Below are 27376 nucleotides of genomic sequence, written 5' to 3'. Positions count from 1 at the left end.
TGTTTAATTCTTGTTTGGAATGACCTTAAGTTAGTAGGTGGTGGCAGTTAGCAAAGACTAGTGAGAACTGTTCATCTCAGGCATTGGCTTTTGGAACCCATTATCACATTATTGTGCAGAAGCAGGCTATTGGGGACTGTAGTTGGCTACTATACATAAACATGCATATAACTGAATATAAAGTTGTATTAAATATATGTATATATACATTGTATGTGTGTATCTGGACTTGACTGTTCTAGAGTTATTTATCCTACACTTAATCTAGCAGCTGTTAAAAAAAAAAAAAAAACCTGAGATATCTGTATCAAGATTTCCAAGGCTTTCTATTTCATAGGTTAAGTTAAACATAAAAACAAAAGTTAAATAGTCACTGAAATGAATGGTATTGCTCTTTTAAAATATTAATGTTTAAAATTGCTACAAGGGAGATTATCCTAACAATTTCATATCTTAGGAGAATTGTTTATGAAAAGTATCAAGAGTGATGAGATGAGCCAAATGATAAAACAGATTTCTAGAATCAAACATTACCCTGGGCTTTTAGTTATTATTATTTTTTTTTAAGATTCCTCGATGATGTTCAGTATTAACAAGTCCTTCTATCCTGACCTCTGTCCTAAGTTGCTCACCTGCTATCCTTTATACGCCTGTCCTTCCATCTTACTCATTCACCCCACAGATATTCTTGAGTGTCTCCTAGATCCCTGCATAGATTATGGTGCTGAAACACAAAGGTCCTTGTGTGTTCTCAAAACCAAGAGAAAAAAAATGCTTGGAGAGCTAAGAAGGAGTCAGTTTGTCAGATCCTGCAAGGAGATTCAATAAAGTGAGAATAGAGACTTGACCTTTGGAGTTAGCAACATGGAGGAAGGCCTGGGAGACCTGAGCCAGCCATCTCAGTGGAGCATGGAGCTGAGGAGGACCTGGGAGGTGGCATATGGTGGCTGTGAGTTGTGAAGTCAGAAAGGATTGTTTCTTTAACGTTAGACGATTCTAGTGCACGTTCGTATGTTGATAGACATTAACGGAGAGGGGTGATCAGAGTGTTGAGGAAAGAGGGGAGGCTATTGCAGAAGTGGATGAAAGCCACAGGGGCAGTTGTTAGCTCTGGAGAGGGTGAGAGTTCCACTGCTTCTACAGGTTAGATTTGGGAGTTCAGTGATGGGTATTTAGCAGTTTTCGAAGAAGTCTCCAAAAGGAGTGTTGAGAGCCCATTTGATACCCGTGTCCTAAGTTTTATGTTGTTTTTATTTTCTGGCCTCTTTGAGCCATTTAGAGCACAGATATGGAGAAGGTGGGTGCGTGATGCTGGGCGTTAGGCTTTGCCAGTGTGTGTAGAAGAGGGGGAGGGGAGGATGTGGGAAACTTCTGTACTTTATATAGCTTTCTTCCAGGTGCCTTCACCCTATGTGACATCTCTAGAATGTAATAAGCACCTACAAATATGCTCAACCTCATGCTTTTTCTATCTCTAATGGCTGTAATAAACCCCTTCATACTTACTCTAGAAATCTGAGAATCTCAGTTTTTTTGTTTTTTTTTTTTAAAGATTTATTTATTTATTCATACAAGCACTGGGTACAGTTAGAAGCACGGGAGGGTGAGAGAATTCACCAGAGTCAGAGCAGGGAACAGAACAGGCAGACTGACGAAGTACACTGCTGAGGGGAGCAGCGGGTGGCAGGAGAGGTCTGCGTGTCATGTGGGACCGGTGGCTGGGGATTGACCGGTGGTGCAGAGGCTGCAGGCAGCTTTGCAACTCAGTGCTCAACCTCTGCGCCACCGGGGAGGCCCTGAGAGTCTCAGTTTTGACCCTTATTTTCCCCCTGGCAATTTTAGGGTTAGAAACAGCAGAATCTAGCAAATCAGCTGCCTGTAGCACCACTACTCTGCTTCTGTTTGAATGTCACCTGCTCCATTAAGACAACTCCCTATGTATCTTCCATAGTGTCACCATGTCACTGTTACCAGGCACAGGATTGTTCTTATTATTCCTTGCATAATGAGTGTAAATGACTAGCAGATAAAATCCAGACTCCTTAGTGAGCTCAAATTAAGAACCTGTGACACTCCCTACACCTCTAGAAACCTACTCCGCTCACTGTGGTCTAAGCACACCTTTCCCAGCCTGTTCTCTGCTTGGGTTATCCACCTATTTGTTGCCACCATCACTGACCCCCCGCTACTTACCCACCTGTGCAAAGCACATTTTATTCTCTGAGAATCCTGTCCTTATGTCCCTGTGGGGTGAATCTTTCCAATTCTGTGCTATACTATAATATTTTTCAAGGGCACGAGCCATATTACTCAGCTTTCCTTCCTGAATACCTAGCACATAATAAGCAATATTTAATAAATATTGGTTGAATCATACTGGTTCAGGAATTTATTTTTAACTTTCCCTTTTAAAAAAATCACTTAAAAAAGTTTAACAATATTAATGCTTAGATACTCCTTTTAGAAATAATAACCTATGATTTATTGAATGTTGGGTGAATAAAGAGAAGAAATGAGCTGGGGAAAAGAATGAGGCTGCAACATTGCAAGAAGGAGTTGGGAAGCTTGTGAGATGTTGGTGCAGTTGGTCTGTGTAGGGGCGTGAAGAGGGAAAAAGCAAAGTATCTTGTCACGTACTTACTGTCTTAATAACAGTTACTATTGGTTGTATAAAGCAATTAACACAGACACACCAGGAGCTAATTTTTCTCTTATGTAAGAGTACCCTGAAGGTGGGTGGTTCACGAGGGTATAGTAGTTCCAGGGCGAAGAGGTTGTGGCCTTTCCTCTGCCTTCTGTGCTCGAACATACTTTACAAGACCATTTCATAGTACGGTATGGCTGCCGAACTCTAGCTGTCATGTCTACAGGAGAAAAGGCAGAAGAAGCAGGAGAAAAGGCAGAAGAGCACAAAAGTTAGCTCCTGTCTAAATCCAATTCCTTGAAACATTTCTTTATGTCTCATTGTCCAGTTGTAGTCCCATGGCCACTTATGACACCCAGGAGTGTGAGTCTCTTATTCTGTGATGCAGTGTGCCAACTAGAAATAATACAGAAACATCCCTATCAAAAGGAAGAAGAGAATGGACAATGGAGCTGGTGATCAGTAGTTTTATTACACTTGCCCTTTGCTTTTCCTGCAGACCCTTTAACTTTCTATGCAGCATTATCCTTCTTAACCTTACACGCACACTCTTCATCATCTCAGCCAACTCCTTCAGGTCTTACATCATCTGTATTCCTAATTGTCCTACCTAAAGTTGGATCAAGGCCAGGTATTCCCATGACACAATCAAGGTTAAGATATATATTCAAATTTTAGGGAAATGGTGAGGGTAAGTTCCAAATTAGGCAAACAAAATTATACAATACATGTGAACTTGATTTGTCTGATATTGAAAGGAGAATCTAGTTGTATTTGATGTAAATATATCATATGTTAAATTCTATCTCATGTAGGTTTCTACATGAAAGAGGCATAGAATAAGATATAAAAGTTACAATGGAATACACTAAAACTTCCCCCCTTTGGGCATTGAACTCTCTGCTTTATGATAAAATGGCTTCATCCTGGAAAACAAACATGTTAGCATTATTTAGGCTATCACTGCCCCTTCTAAATCATATTCTGATGTGGTATCTGATGCACAGAGTAGAACTGCTCTCTAGAGAGGGAGTTCAGTTGCTGGATTAAGTTGGGAATTTGGTTGCTATAACTACAACGCCACAGACGTGCTACACAGAGAAATGCGAGCTTTCATAGTCCTTGGAATCTGGCAGTGGTAGTGTCTGAACAAAGTAAGTGGCCTTAAAGATGTGTATGTGTGTGTGTAATTGATGTGATATCACATCACCTGAAACTTGAAGTCTTCAGTCAGGGAATTTATCGTTTTTTGATTCATGATATAAGTGTGTTTGGATTCACTCTACAAGTTCTTATTTGCATTTCTCTTGCAGAAATAAAGATTATATTTCATGAAGGTTTTAAGTCTGGCATGTGTATATCAATGAAATACATTGTTTTTCTCTAAAATGTTTGGATTGTTTAGCCGCTGCTGGGAACTTAGAGCCCTTCTTTGTTCCAAGGTTATTTTTGGGGTGGAAAGTGGAGTTGGAGAGGTGTGTGATTTACTGTTTGACCTATGAGAATTCAAAATGTCCTACATTATTTATTAGATAAATTTGTGTTTGTTTAAAGAAGCATACTTTCAGTATTTGGAACACTAGTAAAAGTAATAAGGCTGTTACTAAGAGAGGAATTGATACGCGAAACAAATGATACTTGATGAAATTGGAATGTATTAAATTAAAATTTCTAATTCATAGTCCAGGGACCCTGTCTTATTTTGTGGTGAGTTAAATTGTGCACATATATATATACACACACGCACACACACATATATTTAAAAGACAAAATTATTTGAATGTTAAAGAAAATGGCTTTATATTGTATATTCAATTTCATTTTTAGATATTCTGAAAATTTAAAGGTGCTTCAGGAAATGGTTGAAATACAGTGAATTTCTAGTCTAGACTTGGGTGTCATTGCCTTTTATGTTAGAATTTAAATAAAATGTGAGTTTTAAAACTATCTGCTTCATATTGGTTACTAATTGGAATATGAGATGTAAATTCAAAATGCTAAAAAGCATTGGTTCCTTTAAATGTTTCTTCTGCCACACATTTATGGCTTTTTAGGGGATTATGTATTTTTCCAATTAAGTGTCAAATGTAATTTCTGGTATTGAATATGCACCATATAAACTATGCACCATATAAACTATGTAATATGTACTATATAAACATTAAAAATGTTGTATGCACCATATAAACTATGTAATATGTACTATATAATATGTACTATATATAATATGTACTATATAAACATTAAAAAATTGTATTTTCTTCTGCCTTTATCAAAAATTTTCAAGTCAGCTATTTTAGGATATCTTTTACTTTATATTTTATTGATGGTTTTGTGTCTTCTAGCTATAAACTGTTTAGTGTTATTTCAAGATAACTTATTTCTAAATTGAACATTTTCAGATTATTAAAATTAGGGCAAAGGTCAAAATCTTTTAAATACTTTGCTATGTTAAAAAAAATACATATTTTGTTCAGTAAGAGTAATTTAGAAAACCACCATTAAATACTCCCACATAATTCAGTTTTACAAATAGGATAATTTTTTTTTTTGAGGCAATATTGGTTTATAACACTGCATAGGAGTGCAGGGTCATACTTCTTTAAAGGTCTGATGCCTCGCCATGCTTACCACCAAAGACCAGTCACCCTCCACACAGTCCACTGGACGCCCTTCTACCCTTTGCCTCCTGTCCCCACCCACTTTGCTTCTGGTAGCCTCAGTCAAGCATAAAATTGAAAGTATTCTTTTACATCAGTTCAGTTTATACACTTTCCAGCATATATCCATCAGAGGTCTTTTGCCTTGATGGCGTATATAATCTCAAATAATGATTGTTATTGAGAAGCTTCATGCCATTTCAGTTCACCAGTTTGTCACCTGATCTGGAATTTTAACTTGTTAAATAACTTTGGAAACAGAACAAATAGGGTCTTCCAGGTTTTGTAATCAAATTCCTTTTAAGTGGACTTTAGAAAGCATTCATGTGGAGTTAGATTTGTGTATGGAAACATCATGAAACTAAAGCATTTTTCCCCCTGCTTATTGAGTATAAAGTAATCATTCTTCAAATATAGTAAAGCTGCCCAGTAACTACTTGAACCCAAATAGTATGAGTTTAACTTTTCTAAGATTATATTTGGAGTCCAATAAATAGAAAAGATATTGAACTAGAGTCCTTGTGCTTAGCTATAAAATTGTAGCAGTTCCCAAACCAAGTTTTATTAGATTCTCCTGGCTTAAGATGGGCAAAATATTTTCCAAGTCCTAGAGATTTTTGTTCGTGACTGAAGGTAAAGACAAGGGAAAAGGCAGAATAAAAAGAGGTCAGTAGTTCTGAATGCAAGTTGATGCTTCTGACACCTATAAGCAAATCAGATGGTGGATTTCAGAGTTGAAAAGAATATATCTTATTTTAGTCATGTTCTGGTACATGCCTGTCATGGGAAGCTCCAGGAGGTAGGAAGAGAATGTAGGCATTGAGTCACCTGATAACGTTATGAATAGGGTAGGGTAGGGTTGTAGGTAGGGAGAAGCAAAGAAGAGATGCTTACAAGGGACAGACTTAGACAACCATAATTCTGCTTCATTGTCCATCCAGTGCAGAATTACCTCATGGTTGATTTTAAGCAAGCTGTGCAGTATATTGACAATTCTTATATAAAATAGATGCCAGATTTTGTAAATCCTGTTCAGTTTTATAAACAAGGTAGTAGTATTGCTTTTTTATAAAACACTAGTTGAAAAGCATAGTTTTAATTGATTCTGATTTTGGCTCATCTGTTTATGTGGACATGTTTTCATTCTTGAATTTACCTAGGAGTAGTAATTACCTAGGCGTGATAAGTGCATGTATAACTTTATAAGGTACTGCTGTACTACTTTCCATTGTGACTGCTACACTGCTTTCCCACTAGCAATTTATGAGAGTTCTAGTTGCTCCACATCCACATTTTGTGTTGTCAGCTTTTCACCATTCTAGTGGATATGTGGTGGTAATCTCACTGTGGTTTTATGCTGCATTTCTCTTAAAATCAGGAAAATTGCACTGGTACATTTTTTTAGAAATCAGTTGACCATGTTTCTTAATCAAGACCATAACTTTCAGAGCTGATACTGACATGATCTGCATGTCTGTTCTTACATCAATACCACATTGTTTTCATTGTGTAGCTTTATAGTAACTTTTAAAATCACATAATATGAGTTTCCAGCTTGAAATCTTTGTAAGAAAATCATATATATGTGCTGATGCTTTTTCTTTATTGGAAATACATTACCTTACCTTCCTGCAATTATGAATGCAGTATTATTCAAGTGACCTGAATTGTTATGAGATCTAGCACACAAAAACACAACATTGGAAGCTGGTGGCAGGGTTTTGATGCCATTCCTAATAGCCTTAAAATAACATCGGATGTTCGGTTACCATTTTTGAGACTTAGTTTGATTCTTGAGATTTATTTACATTCTTCTTGGCTTAGCACCTGTCTCACCCATTCATGTGAATTCATCTACCACTTTTTTCAATTTACATAGATCTGTTGATCATTTCCTAAGGTGATTCTTTATTGTACCTGTTTAGTGAATTTTATAAGAAGTCACTTTTAGATAAGATTTTTGAGCTAAGCTTCATTGTATGTTCAACATGGCAAGCTTAGCACAATGAAATGGTGAGCACTTAACAAAGGCATGTTGGATAAGGCATGTGTCTACTTGCTGAGGGGGAAAGCTGTTATGGGCCATAACTTTTATACTAACTGATCAGCTGCCATCTGTGAACAAAGCACTGTGATCAGCAGAGACCTGTTTGTGCCACTGTGTAGACTGATAGCAGCAGATCAATTTAGCTGAGCTGTTCCCTTAGCAGTTTGGTCACGAGGACATAGACACCACCAACGTGTAGTCATCACACCCCTGTCCTTTGCTGGTTTAGAATGTGGCAAGAGAGAAACTGCTTGCTCTCTTCACCCCAGTACAGCTGAGGTAAGATTCACTTTTTTTTTCCTCTTGAAGGAAAAAAAAAGGCAAAAGCAGCCTCTTTCAACTTTTCCCATGTTGTTTTGATTTAAATTTGTGCTAGTTTTTTTTTTTTTTTTTCCATAATCCTTCCAACCAGTTCAGCAAGCTAGAATACAATTCAGCAATACATTGGTGGAGAGCAATGTATGTGGTATAGTTTGGGTAAATTTTATTAACAAAATTGCATTGCTGAGCACATTTTAGCATTTGACCTTGAAGACTCATAGGAGAGCAGACATTGCAGACTTCCCTCCTTGCCCTTGACTTACAGGAGAGTAGATAATGAATTAATAGAAACTGATAAAGAGCGCCTGTCAGGCAGCTGCTGAGGTCATGAGGCTGGTATGCGGAAACAGCGCCCATACAACACACGAACACGTAACTGCAGACAGGAGGGTGGGTGGGTCACCGAAGCAGGAAATTAGCCAGCAGAAGGAATGTTGGCTCCGTGTGAGCTACAGCCGCATGGACTCACTGAGCGAAAACATGCAGGGTGCTGGGGAGTGTTCAGTGCTGCAGAGGAAAGAGCTTCCGTAGAAGGTGGCAGTGCTACTCCTGTTACTGGTGCTTCAAAGATATTGAAGACAGTGCAGGTTAGATTTTTTTTTTTTTAAGGAATTAAAATGTTCATGGCATATATACCAAATGTTTAGCACTTCTGTAGTTAAATAGCAGGCAAAGTGAGGAATGAACAGAGAGTAGAAGACACAGCTGTGAGGCCATTGCTTGTAGTTTTTCTTGTGCCCAATTTTTATAAGCAGTAGTTAAATGTTGAGATTCACGGTGCAGAGGAGGAAACCTCTGTTAATTTGCACAGGGTGATGATTGTTAGAATATTTCTAAATGAGCCCTGAAAGAGATTTAGAGAAGCTTAAGTGTATGTTTGGTTTTTCCAAGTAGTTACCTCTGAAATATGAGCCCGTTAAAGGCCAGACTTTAGAAAGAGTTGTAATTGAACACACACATTATATATATATATATACTTGTGTATGTTCTTGCTTTAAATTGCTCTTTTTTTTTTTTTTTGATTAAAGAGCAAGACCAAAATCTTAAAAAAGATTAAATCTTTTTGTTAAGTCTGTCAACCCATTTTATGCTTGTGGACTTTCAAAAATTTATTCACATATATTCTACTGATTTTTAAGGACAGAATTAATGATATCTGCAGTTACTTGTTAGATTTTTTTCTTAAAGTTCATTACTATTCTGCTATCCAGAGATACTGTCATGTGGATATTTTTTTTGTAAGTCCGAAGATAAATGAGTATAAGCTTAAGAGCTTCAGCCAGTCATTAGTTTTAAGAAGAGTAAAATTTAGTAACTTTATCATTTTCTAAAAATGAAGGTATGAAAACTTGATCTTGGAGTATTGCATTTTTAATCATTTTTGTAAGTAAGGAGCGCCCTTTAGTATAACCCGCTTGCTTGCTGTGTATTCCCTTGCTGGGTACAGACTGACAAGAATAAGTTTACATTCCTCTATTGAGGACTTGCATTCCACTGGGCAGTTCTGACGTACATCAAGAATGTGGAGGCCCATACAAAGGGCACGTTTAGGGACACTGACAGAAGAGGCTTCTGTGCTCAGCAACTGCCTTTCGTGGAAACTCACACTTATAGAAAGTGCTCTTAACTCATCTTTGGTGAAGAAAATGTGGCTGCAGAAACTTAGGACAGGATGGATTTACCAGAGTAAAAGCTGCCACGCTGTCTGGTCTATCATTTCCAGTGGGTGTTTGTGAAAACTAGGTAAGATTGAATTTATATTCTCAACACTTGTGCCTTTTATGAGTCTTGAACTTGAAAGAAGGTTTATGAAGCTAGTTAGATTTTTCCTGTTTTGTATTAGACTAGTTATTTTCATTATTTTTTTTTTGATTGGCCTATTTCTGGTATTACAAAATCATTCCATTTTGCACCTGTGAAATTATAAAACTTGTTTCAATTTTAGGAGCAATTTGTAATTAATATTTAATGTGTTCTCTACAAAACGTTTAGCAAAAACAAAGGGAGTGAAAAATCTGGATTATTACGTTGTCTTTGAAGCAACCATTCCTAAATAAGTTGTATTTGACAGAAAATGAGTGTTTAGGAATAATCTATTTGTTACACTGCAAATGGTCTTTTCATTAATCATTTGCTGTGAGTTTAATTTTTTTTAATATTGCAGAGAACAAATGGATTAACCCCAAATATACTTGGATCGCTATTAGTTGTCATCTTTGGTTGTGTAATGTAAGATTATAAGGACTTGCTGAAATTACACTGAGGTTGAATAGTTAGAAACCCAGCTGTAGCATGTATTTATACAGAACAATTTAGAAGGGTTTAAAATGGAGTATAGTAATTAAATTTTCATACTGTGTAGAACCAGATGACTATTAGCATTCGTAAAACCATATACCAGACCTCTGTCTCTCCCTATCTCTTCCTCTCTGATTTTATGGCCTCTTGTGAAAGGCTGGTATCTAGTTTGGAAAGGGCAAATAGGTTTTACATAGTTACGTCAAGTCACATTGATGACTGTTATTATTAGCTTTCTTGCTTTTTAAGCCAGTTACTCATATATACGTATTCATATTTGTTTCTTATACATAGATTGAAAGTATATAAAGAATTTTAAATATTATTTTGATTCAAATTTAAATAAGCTATGTTCCTAAAAATTGAGGGTTTTTTTGCCTTTAGGAATATCTTTGTCTCAGTGTGTGGTGTGATGAGTGTCATTTCAAAGATGTAGATATTCTACTAGTTAAAGTTCTGGCAGCATTGTCAGGAGGCTTAGATTTTATACATTTGACATTCAAATCTTTAACTATTCCAGGGTACCCCTCAACTTCTTGATGCTCATTTGCAATTTTGTCAAACTTGAATTACCTTCTGAATTATGAAAGATGACTTGTCTTTTTTCCATTGATTGAGCTAGTGAGTAAGCTTAGCCAACCTCTGAGAATCCACCCTTCAATGAAACTCTGTTCTCCACTTGTCATTGGGTAAGTGCTTTGTGGGCAAATACGATGTGCTACTGCAGTGTTCAGAGGAGGTCTGGGAAAAGTCCTCATAAGTGTCAAGCTACCAAAGACTAGAATTTATGTTTCCATAGATGAAAAAGGGCTATAGAACAAAGCAAGAGAAAGGGTAAGAACAGTGTGGTATAATAGGATCCTACATCACAGCGTCTGATATGATTTTGGGCATCTCATTTAACAGCTATCCTTAGATAAACTGCCTTAGTTTCTCTACTTGTGAACTGAGAATTGAACTATGGGGCAGTTCTCATGGGGAGAATAGGATGGCATAGGTCATATATATCATCTGGGGATCTTTTTCTAAACTAAATGTTTTAGAACCTTTGATTGTAGCACATTGAATTATGGCATATTTTCAATTATAAAGCTGAAGAAAAAATTCTGAGACTCGGTACAATGTAATGTTCTAAGTTTTTTCTCAACTTTGAAATTATATAAATTCATTAGGTTTGAGATGCAATTTTAGGAGACAAACAGGACATTCTTTTTATTAAACTCCTGATACAATTTTCCTGTTAATCACATCTTTTTGTGTGTACTCATGTTGCATGGAATATAAACTACTTAAGAATAGGGCCTATATTTAGTGAGTTTCTTGTAAATTCTGTATTGATTGTGAGTTTATATTGATTCTATTTTATGTATCCAGTGAGTAGTTGGAAGGTGAATAGAAAGCAAAATCCTCTGCACTTCTTTCTTTCCTTGCCTCCTTCTTTCCTCCTTCATATATTTGTGGGCATGGAGTGGGGAAGACCCCTCTCTTTCATGAAAATGGAATTAAGTGCTGGGTGATTGAAAATGTACATATTATTGACTCTTCAGAACTCCGATTTAACTTATTTCAGTAATATTTACCTTTTCCCATCTCTTCCTATTTCTCTTCTTTCCACAATTTGTATCACTTCATTGCTAAATTAATGTAGCAAAGAGATTGATTCCAGGTTTACCAATGTTACAGTTCAGTCAGCAAGCTTAACTCTTTCTATGTGCATAAGGTTGGCAGTTTGGTCAACTTAGAGTTCCACTTTTTCTTATTCAAGGCCCTATATTTTGCCAATAATTCCAAAGGCACTAAAACAGTACCCTTGATAAGTTTCTCTTATAAGTCTGTTTTTTTAAACTGTATTAAAAAATGTGGTCAAAACAGTATATATGACTATATATGTAAGTAGTACATGTAGCTATATATGTGTACATATGTGTATCATAAAATAGGTCATTTTAATCTTTAAGTGTATGATTCAAGTAATTAAGTACATTAGTGATGATTGTACAACCATTTCCACTACTTGTTCCCAAAACTTAAGTTCTATAACTCCAAATAAAAACTTTGTGACTGTTAACCCTTGGTAATCTCTAATCTATTTTCTGTCTTTGTGAAGTTGCCTGTTCTAAATATTTCATAAGTGGAATCATACAGTATTTGTCCTTCTGCAACTGACTTACTGCACTTAGTGTATAGTGCTCGCAAGACTTAAGCATGTTGTAGTATGTATCAGAACTCCAGTCCTTTTAATGGCTGCATAATACTCCATCATATGTATCTATCACATTTTCTTTTTTTTCTTTTTTTTTTTTTTTTTTGCCTAGTCATATCCTCTATCACATTTTCTTTACACACTCTCTCTTGATGGACTCATGCATTATTTGCTGCTTTTAGCTGTTGTGAATAATGTTGCAGGAAACATTGCTGTATAAATATTTGGTTTTCATTACTTTTGGGTATTTATCTAGCAATGGAATTTCTGGGCCATATGGCAATTCTGTGTTTAAATTTTTGATGAAGCACCAAACTTTTCCCCAGTGACTGCACTTTCGTATTCCCACCAGCAAAGTATAAGTGTTCAGAATTCTCTATATCTGCCTCAACACTTGATGTCTTTTGTTTTTTAATTACAGCCATGCTACTATCTCATTTGCATGTAGTTTCAGGTGTGAGATGTTATCTTATTGTAAGTTTGATTTGCTTTTCCCTAATGACTAAAGAGATTGAATAATTTTTCATGTATTAGCCATTTGTTTATCATCTTTTGCGAAAGATCCTATAGCTTGTTCAATTTCTAATTGGATTGGTTTTTTGTTGTTATTTAGTGGTAGAAGTTGTTTATTCTGAATATTGAACACTTCCCAGATAATGTGATTTGCAAATATTTTCTCCCATTCTGAGGGTGACCTTTTCAGTTTCTTAATAATGCCCTTTGATGCACAGACCTTTTTTTTTAATTTGATGAAGTTCAATTTGTCTATTTTTCCTTTCATTTGAATGAAATGTTCTTTTGATAGGTGCTCCTGGTTTTACAGAAAGTCCTTTGGAGTCCCTTAATTTTTTTCTGGAAACTTTTCAGTTCTTTGTTTTCCCCCTTGGAAACCTGTAGGGCAATGTTGTATCATAGATTTATATGGTTTACTATTGGGGTATGTTTCTTACATTATTTGAAAACATTTTATTGGAATTTTTGAGGAAAAAAAATCTGAAACTTAAGCTTTTGAAGTTTCCTGTCAGTCTGTAAATGATGAAAGACAGTTTCTCTTTCATTAATGTGTACTTTTTGTAATTGTTTTGTTTTTTCATTTTCATTTATCTGGAAGTTGGCTTAAATTCACAATTCACATTTCTTTTCATTTTCTAGTTTTGGCAAGCGCTCTGCAGGAAGCTTTAGGCGTGGCTGTGAATGCATTGTTTTAGAGCCTTCTGAAATGATTGTGGTAAGACAACTTCTGAAGTTACTTCTTCCCCTAAAAAACACTAATAAATAAATGCACTTTCACAAACCACCTTTATATATTTTATAATTTGAGATGTTTATTTCATAACTTTATTATAAAGTCAAATTCATAGTTATAATGTAATTATAGAGTTCAATTAAATGAAAAAGATGGAAAGTTTGAAAGTGGCATGTACTTAAATATATAATATTCAACATTTGTAAGTCAGTTTGTGATATTTAATTAAAATTTGGGGAGACTCTTTGATATGAAAGATTTTAGCATTCCAGACATAGATTAGAATGAATGTGAATACTCAGTAATATGTGTTCAAGCAACAGTGAACAAGAGGAAATCACTTCAATTCCTTCAACTAATTGAAAGAAAATTGAAAAGTATACTATGCTAGTTAAACATGCTATGAGAGCTTTCTCTCTCATTTAAATGAATTATGTGAATTAAAAAATACATTGAGGTAAGACATACATAAGACATGCTAAAATAGATATTGGCAATAAAATTATTTTTATTAATGCTTTCAAGAAAGCCATCACATTTTCACATTTTCCTTACTATATAAGCGTGTTTTTAAGATAGGATAATATGTATTCTTTTAAAAATCAGCAACACCAAAAAATTTGGAGAAAGTTCCCAATGTAGACAGTTGATAATTGATGTTCATCTTATTCCTCACTGAGCTTCCTATCTGGAAGGGAAAGCCTTGTAAATAAATGACCTAATATAGATGATATAGATTATATATTCACATTTAATAAAATATTTGGTAGTTGACCGTAAGTCCATTTTCAGAAAAGACTGAGGGATTTCCCCCTATGACGTAGGAGAGGAATTCCGCCAAATGGGAACTTCCTTGTCAAAGCTAGTGAAAACTTTGGTAAAATTTCACAGAATTTACCCCTAAACAAAAAGTGGCATGGTGTGAGTAAAGATTTAGTGTGAGAAAAATGTAGGCAAACACTTGGCACTTTGCAACAACAGCTCTTGAAAAGCATTTTAGATATTTCCTAGAACTCTGGCCTGTTATTGTTACTTCTTAATTTCTCTGAAGGATTTTTGATCTTCAAAAATTGTTTGAGAATTTCGTATTTGCCCCATCTATAATACAGACCACTTGTTTTGCCAGTGTGAATTGTCTTAGAATCTAAATGTACCTCTATTGTGAGCAATTGCATTTCACTATCTAAGTAGGATGAAAATTAACTTAATGTAACTTTTCTCTGTGGGACCATTCATTAGGTTTCTAAATGTCTAAAATGAGGAATTCTTTTTTTTTTTTTTTGAAACAATACTATTTATAAAAAAGAAACTGAATCTATAGAAAGAAAGTAGGAAGAGAAACCCTTATCTAATCCAAAGCCACTATTCTGCTAAAGTCCTCTTTGAGTTGCTTGGGATTTAGGGGTTTTTACAGATTTACTCATATACATCAGTAATTTTTGTGCTTTAGTTAAGACAATGGGGCATTTGCTTTCCTAATGTGTGATAATGTATCCTGTGAGATCTTTCACTAATAAGTCAGTCAGTACAAAGACTACTGAGAATATCCTTCCCTTTGAAACTGCAGGAAATTCAAAAGTTACCCATATTGTCCTAAGTGGAACTGAAAATGCCTCTTCATAAAAGAAAAGTTGCTCAAAACAAGTTAGTTCCAGAGAGATTAAAGGAGCCTTTCAGTCTGTCTAGATAATATCTTTGCAAAATGAAAGAATGTGAACTATCTGTAAGTTTTATTCTCTATTTAATCAATATAAAATGTTGACTTGGAAGAAAAGAACTTTTGGTGTCTTTTTTTCCCCAGGTGGACTATATGGATGAAAATGAAGAATATTTTCAGCGTCAAGCTTCTCATCGACAGTCTCGAAGGAGGTTTAGAAAAATTAACCAGAAAGGTGAAAGGCAAACAATTATTGACACTGTGGATCCATATCCTGTGGGCAAACCACCTTTGCCGAGAGGCTATCACACGGTAAGTTTTAAAGGGATAATATTTGTATTTATCTTCTGCTTTTTGGTGGGATTTTGTGACTTCTGTTTCTTTCTTTCTTTGATAAACTTTTTATCCAAAGTGTAGGTTTTGCTGGAAATGCACATAATACAGTCATAAAGAGCACTGAAATGAGATACTAAAATCCTTTGTGTAACATTATTTTGTAAAATATTTTATGAGGTTTAGCTTTATATACAGTTGTAGATGGGATGTTTTAAGTTCTTAACATTAATCTAAAATTTTAGCCTCTGTCCCTCACCTAGGTGACTGGTATTCTCATTTTCATTCAAGAAATAGATTTGTAAACTTACGTGTTTTCATAGTTTTTCATACCATTGTGAGCATATTATCTCAGAATTTTTTAGTTTAATTATGATGAAATAAGATAAGCATAATTTGAAAGACTTTTAAAAACCCTAAATATGGGAAAATGGTCTAAAGTATTTCTAATATAGTCAAAGGTCCTCTTAAATGTGTAACACGTGATTGTCATTTATTTCGTAAGTATAAAATAGAACTATTGTTGATGTTTGAGAAAACTAAGGCACAGATAATGAGTGATTTGTACAAGACTCCAGTAGAGTCAGTTTTAGAGTCTTTCCTTATTCCTTTCTTTATGTTTAACTTGCACTACCCATACATTCCTTAGTGGTCATTCCAGAATACTTGCAAATATATTTGAGGATTTCTGTTTTCAACAAGAAAGTGGCTTGAATTCTTAGATATGTTATAGGTCATCATGAGACCAGAGATGGTTTAGCTATTCATATAATACCACTAAATGAGTGGTTGCTAATATATTGAAATTTTAAGTAAAAATACAAAAAAAAGATACTTAACACTGTTAAACCTTTTTTGTTTGCCTTACCTCTCCTTTCTTTTTGCTAATATATGTAAATACAAGATGCATGGGAAATGTATATAGACTTAAGCTTACTACATACTGAATGTTGAGTAACTTTTAAGTGCTTTAATTTATACCCTCACTTCATATATTTTATTTCTGAGAGTACTTTGTATTTAAATATTTAAGCAGTTTCACCACCAGCCATTTGCCTACTCTCCTCACTACCCATGCACTATTTTAATTTAACATGAATTTTATAGTTGAATCATTTCATTGAGCTCATTTGGAAAGGGTTGCTTGTTGCTTATCATAAAGACAGCTTTGTCTGGAGGGATTTAATTTTTTAAAAAAATGATAAAGGGTTTTTTGTTACCATTGGCTATAGAAGAAGGTAGTATTTTTAGTGTTGATCATGGAAGAAGGAAATATGAATTAAAATAGTTGTTCATATTAGGCCTGTATAGGCTATAATATTTTAGACTAATTCTATTATTAATACTCTCTCTGCTTTGAATTTTTTCTCCAAATCAGATTCTCATACTAAGGTTGTGAATGAGAGTATGGGTCCATTAAAATTTAGTGTTAAAGCTGATTGATTTAATTTTTATAGTCATACTTGTTATACTTAGTTTGGGAGGAGAGAGCATTTTATAATTATTTTTCTCTCCTACCACCTCAACTTTCCCCTTTTATTGGAACACTTCACTCCCTCCCTAGATGTCTCCCCCTTCTTTTAACTGATTTTTAACTAGTTTATTATAATTACAACATACTTTTTGTTTTTTTAGATTTTAAAAAACGCTTTACCTGGTCAACAGGTGCCTTTATTAGGACGAATTCCATAATAGGATAAAACATTTAACTTAATCACTAATGAATTACGTGCTACTTTACTAATATATGACATGGTATTAATTTTACTAAATGAGTTCAGATTGGCAACATGGTCATAACTGAAAATATCATATTCTGATTTTTGTGCAAATTGTGCTTTAATTTTTTAATGTAATATTTTGCCCAAATACATTACTTTAATCTTGGAAAACAATATTTTGATTTGTATTTAATGGCACCACAATATAAAAAAAATGAAAATTAGTCCAAAATCAGACATCTTTTTCTTTGAAAGAGAAGTCGGGTGGAGTGAGTATGAAAAGTTTATTTGAAAGAATTGCATGATCATATTGTACAGGTTATTTTAAATGATTGCAAGTGCATTTCAAGTGCATGGCTAAAAACCATAAGGAACAGTATACACATATCCAATACTTATATGGTCATTCTTAACCTAATTTTAACATTATCTTCATTTTGGCAGATGTACTATAGCATGTCTGATAATGTTCATCTTTTCCTTTCCTCCTTTATGGCACTCATTTCATTTTGGCTCAAAGGAATGCACTAAAACTCAGGTATTGTAATTTGCGTGTGTGATTTCCTAATACTAACCTATGTTTATTTGTGAAGTTGCTTTGTAACTAATGATTTTATAATATTGATATGTTTTGCTTGGTCTTGTTCTTTTGTGTTTTGTCCTGATTTAGTAAAATCTCTTAAAACTTTAAAACTATCAGTAGTTTAGGTGATGACACAAGCTACCTCATTTGTGCAGACCTAGGGATAAAATGCCACCTTCTTTACAGAAAGAAAAAAATGCAGTCAGCTTATTTTTAAGAAGGGGTAGAGCGCCAGGCTTGACTAATCTGCTTTGCAAATAAATGAAGACATACAGACATAATGGAATTTTAATTGCCTTTTATTTAACAACTCTTAGAAATTCATTGGAAATTTATATTTCAAATGCTATAGGCTTTTAGTTTTAGGAATCCCTTTGTGATAGCATTTTAAGAGATCACTGGTGAAATAAAAACTTGGTCAAAAATAAGTAAAAAAATTATATTGCTTACATTTCCTTATTTGCGAGATTAAACGCATTTCCTTATTAAATGAGATTTCATGCTTGTATTTCATTCTGTAGTTTAATCAAGAGGCCCATCATAACTCTGTTCATTTCTTTCATGCTCAAAATGACTAATTTATGATTTTTTAAGAAAAGTATTATGGAAATTGTGGGTCATATTTGGTTATCAGGGAATTTGGAGTCAATGAAGATAAACTGATTTACCTCTGGAAAAGAATTGGCCAAGTAACTATAAGATTTGATGACTGTTTTCTTGTTGTACAAGATCATGAATAGTTTAATTCACATTAGATATCTATCATCAATATAAGTATCTTTGCCTATTATAGTAACCTTGCTTACAAGCATGAAATATTTGTGTATATGTAATTTTTCATATTAAAATGAAATAGTAATTTTAGATAATAAAATGCCGTAGATGGCATGATAGCTATGTTGGTTTTTAAGAAGCACTGCTAAATTTAAAATAATGTAGTAAATTAAAAGTTTTTGATAGTGTTTACATTTGATAAAATTGTATAAATTTTATAATTGCACCAGAGTTTTGAACTTCAATCTGGTAAAAGTGTACTTTTAAAAAATAAACTTAATATTTTAAAAGATACATCAAAATATAATTAATCCTCTTACATGAAAAATTACCAGTCTAATTCCTACTTAGAACTCGGAATTGAAGTTAAAATGTGCGCGGAGTTATGATGGATACCTTATGTACACTTTTTAAAATTAGATGTGTTGCAATAGTTTAAAACATTAAAATTTCTTCAGAAACATGAATACTTATAGTCCATGTAGACTGTTTTCAGGACTTTTTTTCAAGGCAAGTATGTGAGGTTTGAAAAGAGAATAATATCTTAAAATGCAGTGAGAAAGGAAGATTGGAGATGATTTTCATTAGCATTTTCTTACATTTTGATGAATTGAGGTTAAGTCTGTATTTAAAATTGCGAGAAAATAGAATGCAACATTAGTTTTCAGTCATAGAGTGGGTAAAGATCATCAAGGCAGGGAGAAGATAAGGTTTCTAGCCAAAATGAGAAGATTTGGGGTTAGTCTCTGAGCCGGGACTTGGGAGTTTGGACGGGTTGTTTCCAGGGTTAGAATTGGGAAGGGGGCTGGGGAATGGGAATAGTTTTTAAAAATGTTGCTGTCATCACAGGTCTTCTCTGCATCTATGTATAATTCTAGGATTTTGTGTGGATATGGAAATCTGAGTTGCGTAATTAAAATGGCAAGAAGTAATGGGACTTTAGGGCTTTGAGGAAGGAAGTTGTTAACTTTTTTTTTTTTACCAGTTACTGGGGGATACTGATACATACCTGTTATGTCATCTTTTATTCCTCCTTCTGTTTTAATGAAAAAAACAAAGAAGCAACCACACTGCTCTGCCCTCTCCCTTGTTTGGAAAGAGCAAATACAAAAGTATAAGAGATATTAGAATAAGATTGAAGAAAACTTGTTCTATCTCAAATATGGAGGTTGTGTGTATTAACTGATATTTCAGAATTTCCAGACTTCCTAGGCTGGTTGCATAATTAAAATGCTTTCCACACTTTTGAGTTCAGATTGACTTTCTACTTTTACTCCTATTTACTCAAAAAATATGACTATACTTTATAGAAATTTGAGATACTAGGATTTGAGCCACGTACAACATATTTCATAAGGTTTCAATCAGTGCAAATTTTTGAATGAAAAATTGAATGAAAACCATTAGTCCAGGCCTCCCCGGTGGCACAGTGGGTTGAGCGCCGCACTGTGAAGCTGTCTGCAGCCTCTATAGCACGGGTTCGATTCCTGGCCAGCCAGGGAAATTCCCACATGGTGCGGCAGACCTCTTCTCTCTCGCCCGTTGCTCCCCTCAGCAGTGTATTTTGGCCCTTCTGCCTGTTCTGCTCTCCACTCTGTCTCTGGTAAATTCTCTCACTCTCCTGCACCTCTGACCTGTACCCCAGTTCTTGTATAAATAAATAAATCTTTAAAAAAAAAAGAAAAGAAAACCATTAGTCCTGTAAAAAGATAACCACCACACACTGTATTAGTAGTTTTTTACTATATTTCAGAATTCAGTTAGTAATTATATATTAAATTTTTCAGTAGTTTGGACTCTAATACAGGAATAGAAAATAAAAAGCTGCATAAAATTAATGCAATCTAAATCAAATGGAATATAATAATACAATGTTATGGGAATAATTTTTATTATAGCCAGTGATAATACAATACCCATAAAATGTGTCACCAGTTTAATAAGATTGATTCATATGTGAGACTTATGAAAATGAGCCACATTTTTATAAGGTTATTCTTTATAATAATATAAGCCCTGTTTCACATGATTGCTATATAACCATCCCTAGGTTATATCTTAGTAAATCTCTGAAGTTTTTTTTTTTTATTTCAGCGGTAGAATAGATTAAATTGATTTCATCTAGAGTTGATTTCTTGGTAGGTTTGGTTAAAAATTGTTTAGATAATGAAAGAGATGAAAAAACCTAGTACTTATGTGATTATGCGCATTAATTTAACATTGAATTTTTTGACTTGAGCTTTTTATTCTTGAATTAGAAATAGGCAATATTTTCTCTCATGACATGACTTTGCCACTTATATTACTGAGGTCTTCGTTTTACCCAATATTTGGTACTTAGCAGTAACAGAATGAGTATTGTATCAATGACTTATATATTTATTAAATTTCCTAGAATATTAAGTTCTTGTAACAGTCAGCTCATATGATGTTCCATCCGACTACAATTTATTCATATGATATTTAAAAATCTGTTTATATGCATATATAGAAATTGTTCAAATATAGGAGAAATTTCTTAGTTGTTTCATTGTTTTCATTCTTTAAATTCATTAAACGCTTGCCTAATTGAACTGAAGGCTTTTGTCTTCAACATTGTTGTCACTGTCTCTGTGAATTATAATAGGATGGAGTTTCAGAAAATTTGTGTGTTCTATGGTATCTTAGAGTAGAAGGTTTACATGCTTTTATTAACAAATACTTATTGATGCCCACCTTATTTCAGATCTGTTTCAGACTCTAGGACTAGAAAGGCCTGCAGGACAAAAAGAATCTTGCCATAGTTGACCATATAGCCTCACAGGGAATACAGATAGACAAATGGCAACTACCATAGAGGGAATTCCAGGAAGTAGGAGGCACACAGACAGGGCTTCTTGAGGAATCAGGTGTGGCTTTTTGAATGACCTTAATGTCTTCACTCAGAGAAAAATACTCTTAATCCAGGAAAGCCCAACAGAACTGTGAAAAGTGAATTGGGGAATAAAGAATGGAAAATGGGGTATATGGTGAGAGTGGTAGAGGACTGATATATATACATATGCCCCCTGATTTTGCTAGTTATTATTGTTGTTCGTATACCTGGTATTTTTTATTTCCACCAGAGAAGTGTCAGAAGTATTCTTTGCCTCTCACGCTCATTATCAGCAGGTTTACTCATTCATTTTCCCCTAGATCGTGTTGCATTTTAAAATCCTGCATAAAGCCCCCTGTGGAAAGGTCTTTGAACAATAGGTAGCTGTAACAATACTATGCCATATGTGCAACAATTTCTGGCAACATGCAGCTTGTTAAAACTGCTGCAGTGGTCTCAGTCACCTTGCTTTAGGGGGCTTATTTCTCTTTCTTGAAGTTATAATCAGATATTTATGTTGATTTAATTTATACAGATTAGGAAATTATACTATAGAGTATGTATAGAAATTGAAATGCAAATCAGGAAATAGTTGAAAACATAAAATGATTTCTCTTGTGCTATTAACAGCATGCATTGCAAATTCATGCAAGGCAGTTGAGAATAGCATGCAGTGTGCTGTTTACCCAAGTTTCAGCTTCTGTTAGAGGATGTCTATTTTTATATATTACATCATCTCTGCTGCCGAACTCCCGTGTCCACTGGGATTTACTGTTCTTTCATTCCATTTTGAAAGAAAGCTTGTATTGATGTCATAATTGGACCCATCTTTTGGTTGCACTTGGAAATTGAAAGTAATAAGGGTGTTGTGTAGCAAGTCATGCAATATTTCAAGCCATTTATTTGTCAAAAAGATCACTGCCACTTTGTCCTGCCTCTAATTGTGAACACTGGTGGTTCTTTGTGCCTGTACATGTTTTAAATATACTTGGCTAAAATTTAGCTTTTAGTCTCAGCAGCAAAGATCCTTTTCATCTTCGACTGTTTTCTTTCTTTGCTGTTTTTTTTTTTTTGTCATGAGAATTGGCAGTGCTGCATGCTGATTTGAAAAGAAAAAATGTCTCGTTGCAGACACATACTTTAATATTCAGATGTATTTCCTAACAGTGCTAAATTGATCTTTTATAATTATCAGTTGTAAGTTGTCCAATATTGGAAATATTGGATGATTAGAAATGCTTTTGATTTTGAACCCAGTGTTAAACACATTACTTGAAATGCTTTACTATTAGTTACACGGTATTGTTGGTTCTTGAAAAGGACTCTGGCAATTTATGCAATGTATGTTTAAATGTTAAAGTTAATTTAAAATACTTGTGAAAGAAAATACTTTATATATTAAAGTAATTTTTAAAGGCCCACCGTGTGCTATACATATTTATGTATATATTTTCCCTTTTGTTCACTCTAAAAGGTAACCATTATCCATAATTCAGTAGTAATCCTTATTTTTATTTCTTTTTTTTAAATGGTCAGGAGCAAACATCTACTTAAAAAATACATGTTATGAACATTGGCATCTTGTTATTAATTTTATTGTTATAAATTCATATACTGTACAATTTGCCTATTTAAATGTTTAATTCAGTGGAGTTTTTTTTTTGGTAAAAAGTACATAACATTAAATTTACCATCCTAACTACTTTTAAATGTACAATTTAGTTTTGTTAAGACCATCAATAGTAAACTTATAACTAACTTGAACATATCTAGTCACAGATGTACCCAGCACCCTCTGTGATTCTCCTAAGTATGACATAGGTAGTAGTTGGGTATGATGCTGAGTTTGACTTTGCTAGCCTAAAGGAGAAATGACGTAGCAACAGCATGAACCAAATCTGAAATATGAATTATTGTTTAGATAAAGGATGGAATGATGCAGGAGGAAAGATTTGAGATTGAAAAAAAATTCAGGTTATCTTTTTACTCAGATATGTATGAAGATAGCGATGATAATTGGTCTTTTGTGTTTTTCATGAATTATCCAGAAGGCACTTGGGAGTATTAGAAAATAAAGCTTACGTCTCAAAATAATTGTAATAGTTCCCTTTTACTAATTATTATCACACTTAGCTGTCTATCCATTTCTTCAAGTGTTAAAACTGAACCTTAGAATGCTATTTGAATCATCAGTAACTTTGAAGTACTCAGCAAAGTTTTCAGAAAAGAGCATTTAGCTATTTATTAATATGTGAAATAAGCATCTCCCCAACCAACTGGTCTGTAGAGAACACTTGGACATCACTGATGTTCTGGTGATACATTGATGTCCTTGACAGTGGCCACTAGTGATGAGCACTGGATAATTTTCAGACTTTTCATTTCCCCCTGCTATGAACTTTTGCTGAACTTATAGTCCTAATTTGAGTTATACTGGAAGAGGATAAGCAGTTAACCACTGTGAAAGTGAATTAGGTTGTTAGAGGGCTCAGCTGAATTGGGTATTTTTCATAAACATAAGGCTTTGTTTTAAAGACATCTAAGAATACCTGGTAACTGGATTCTTTAAAGAGCTAACAAGCTGGTAATTTTCTAGTTTATGTCTTAGAAGGTAGTTGTCAAGCTTTTTCATCTTAGGACTCCTAAAGTTTTATGCTCTTAAAACTGTTGGGGGTCTCTAATAAACTTTTGTTTTTATGAGCTATCTACATCATTATTTGACAAATTAGAAATTAAAACTGAGAAATTTGAAAATAGCAATAAATTAAAAAATCCATTGACCTTAGTAAAAGTTCTTTTTTTGAGGAAAAATGACTTTTAAAAACAAAAATTAAGAGTGGTGTTACTTTTTTTTTTTTTTAAGAGCAGGTTTATTAGGGACTGATGAATAAAGGACACTTGCATAGACACAAGCAGGCACAAAGAGCTGCCAAGAGTGGTGTTACTTTTGCAAAGTTGTTTAATATTTGGCCTAGTGGAATACAGTTGGTTTCTCATATCCATGTCCTCATTTAATCTGTTGCGATGTGCTTTTGTGGTTGAAACATAAAAGTTTATGGAGAAAACTTGGCCCCACAGAAACAGGTAGTTGGAGAAGGGAAGAGCATTTAACAACTATTGTCACAAATTTTTAATGATATGCTATATCAAAATTTGATAAGTGATATTTTCTTAAGGTTTATTTGCATAGAGGACTAAAACCATGTTGATGAACTTTTCTTGTTGTCTTTTATTAAAGCCACTGGTCTGATTTACATATGGCATCAATTTTTTTACGCACACTTGGTTTTGTATCATAATTCATTGGTCTGAGTTAAGCATAAGCAGTTTTCTAAATTTTGGTATGTTAAAAACTATCCAAAGAAACCCACACTTTGTTCATTTAAAGCAGCCATATTTATTGGGAAACTGTCAGGTGATTGGTATTGGATATACACTTTCCAAAATTCTAATTTTTACTTGAACGTTCAAATTTTCAGTCAGCTGTTTTTCTAGGAGTGACAGGGTAGGTTTTCTCATTTTTAAGAAAATATCTGCCAGATACCCAAGTCTGAATAACCATGGTGTAGCCATTATTTGTTCTTTCAGGAAAAAAAGTAGCTTGCCATGAAAAAGCCCCTGAGGCCAGGCCCTATGTGATTGTAAGTCACATACCTGTGAAACTGATCCTCACCTTAATTCCAGTATGATTTTTCTACTTGCTGCTTTTTCCTTCTTGTTGTCTAATTCCCTTATAGAGAATGAGAAAACATGGAAAGACCCTAAGTTGCCTTTGTATGAAATTAGAAGAGTTAAAAAACTTCACATTACATTATTTTATTTTTAAAATGTATTAATTGTATTGGATGGATGCCACTAATAAATTTTGTCATTGCTGTCCTTATCTTAAAGATAGATTTTTAAATTTAATCAATATTTCTCGTCTACAGCATTTTCCCCTCAGAAATTTTATATTTGAGCTACCCTTCTCTGTCAGTTCTCTCTGCACTATTCATTAAGATTGGTTATATAGAGTTACAACGTATTTTTAAAAAATTGATATGAAAATATGTATTAGATGACTTTTAAAAATGGGGGTTTGGTCTTACACCAATACCAATAAGATTAGTTTTAGGGTTCCCTCAATACCTTCAAAAAAAGTAATCACTGAGTAGGTTTAACAACATCCTGTGGGTAGTTAATAGTTAATGTTGGAATACTCTGGTTTATTACAAATTGTTTTAGTGTGAAAGTGTAAAATAAACAAATGACCTAGAGATGTGTTTAAAGCTTCTTTCTTTACAAAGCTCCTTACTGTTTTTCTAGAATTCTCTTTGTTCTTTGTTATACTTTGAATATCCATTTTCTTTTTTTTAAAAAAAACTGTGTGTGTGTGTAAAATAAGGATGCTGCTTCCATCTTTTCTATTCACTTGTTCTATATTTTGTAAGACTTTAATGGCTAGTTGCCTTTGTCATCAGAAAGTGTAACTTCTCTTGGTTGTACTCTGAGGTTCAGTGTGATTCAGCTTTAATCAGCTACTAAAGGAAAACATTTGAGAAGAGTATCTGAGCTGCCTTTGGAAAGGGATTGAAGTGTCCTGCTCCCAAAATTTGAAGTGGTGGGTTTCTGTTGGTGATTGCTAAATGTCCACATGAATATTAGATGGGATTGGTGGTCATTATAAATCTACGATCATTTCTTACTTAGAGAAATTTCTCCCTTAAGTAATTGTCTCATTTTCTTCCATACTGCATTTTTAGCTTTATATATGCCATGATATCTAATAGTTCAGTTTTAATATTATTTTCTTTTTAGTTTTGATTTTTGTTCATAATCTTAGAAGTCCACTGAACTGAATGACATACTTTAAATTTTGGTTTAAAAGATACTTATTTTGCTTTACAGTCTTAGAAAAACATTTATTCCTTATAATACAGGCCATCAGGAAAAAAGGTGTCATGCATTTGCTCTTAGTGAATATTTTAATATACATTTCACGTGATAAATAATACATTTTGCTTATGTCTATTACAGTATGGACTGACCAAGATGATTTCTGATGTTCACCCAAGATTTCTTTTTTCTGTCTCACTTAGTCTTGGGGGTCATGTGTTGATGAATGAATGAATACCTCATTCTGTTAGTGTTTTATTACAGATTTTTGTGTTAATGCTGTGAAATGCTACTTTATGGCACAACCAGGAGATGTAATCTGCCATGAAAATGATAAGTCTGGCCAATTTTGAGTAACAATTGTAATTGTTAATGTATAATTAAATCTTCTAGTATCATCCTTTTAAAATATCAACATGGTAATTGAAAATTTCAAAGTGCAACTGAATATGAAAAACTGCTCTGCCTTTATAAAGCTTTGAAGGAGAGGGAGGTATTAGATGTGTGGTTTTAGCTTTATTGATTCATTTATTTATGAGAAGGAAGATTGAATGTTGTCATCTTGAGCTTATGTGGTCATATTTGTAGGCTGAATTCTTCAACAGAACATTTAAAAAATTCTGTGACATCTGAAATACTTTCTATATTGAGACAATCTTCTATATTTAATTATTTTCCAGGCAAATTTACTTGGAAGCATTTCCTGTCTGGAATTTATTTAATTACAACATAGAAGCAGGCACAGTACTATTCCTGGGTGTGGAGTGTATTGGTTAATGCTTCCATTTATAAATATTGTCATTTTTTGGGACTGTCTTGAGCCTTTATGAAAACTTAAACATTTTGGTATTTGAAGACATTAGATTTTTAAAAATAGAATTGTTTAAATTCCTGAAGCATCTATAGAGCCTTTGAAAGCGGATACTATCTTGCATGCTGTTTTATCTATGCCTTTTGTGTAGCATATCGTAGGTACTCAGCAGTATCTTGTTACATGTTAATATCTTTGGCTCAAACTCTGTATTACCCAAGGATTAATGAGTTTCCAAACTTTGAGCACAGCTGACTTTCTAGAATATGTTGTAAAGGATATAACTGATCCTTCTTGAATGCTTATGATGTCCACCTAATGGAGAGGTGTTTGTGAATATTTTGTGTAT

General features: G+C 33.9%; 1 protein-coding gene across 8 annotated transcripts in view; it reads left to right on the top strand.

Annotated features, from left to right (window-relative positions):
* The window catches only part of RAPGEF2 (Rap guanine nucleotide exchange factor 2), a 193192-nt gene that overhangs the window by 84883 nt on the left and 80933 nt on the right, over positions 1 to 27376 (top strand). For 6 of the 8 annotated variants that reach the window (XM_037497597.1, XM_037497592.1, XM_037497595.1 and 3 more), the window contains exons 5-7: positions 13326 to 13401; positions 15221 to 15388; positions 17651 to 17668. In XM_037497597.1, the coding sequence (XP_037353494.1) occupies positions 13326 to 13401; positions 15221 to 15388; positions 17651 to 17668 (262 nt within the window). The remainder of the gene's footprint in view (positions 1 to 13325; positions 13402 to 15220; positions 15389 to 17650; positions 17669 to 27376) is intronic. The other 2 variants (XM_037497596.1, XM_037497591.1) reach the window with 1 other exon arrangement.

Source organism: Talpa occidentalis, unplaced genomic scaffold (assembly GCF_014898055.3).
Source record: "Talpa occidentalis isolate TD23 unplaced genomic scaffold, MPIMG_talOcc4v2.1 talOcc4.8, whole genome shotgun sequence".
Classification (NCBI taxonomy): Eukaryota; Metazoa; Chordata; class Mammalia; order Eulipotyphla; family Talpidae; genus Talpa; species Talpa occidentalis.
The sequence above is the reverse complement of the archived record's forward strand: the minus strand, read 5'-3'. Positions and strand labels throughout refer to the sequence as shown.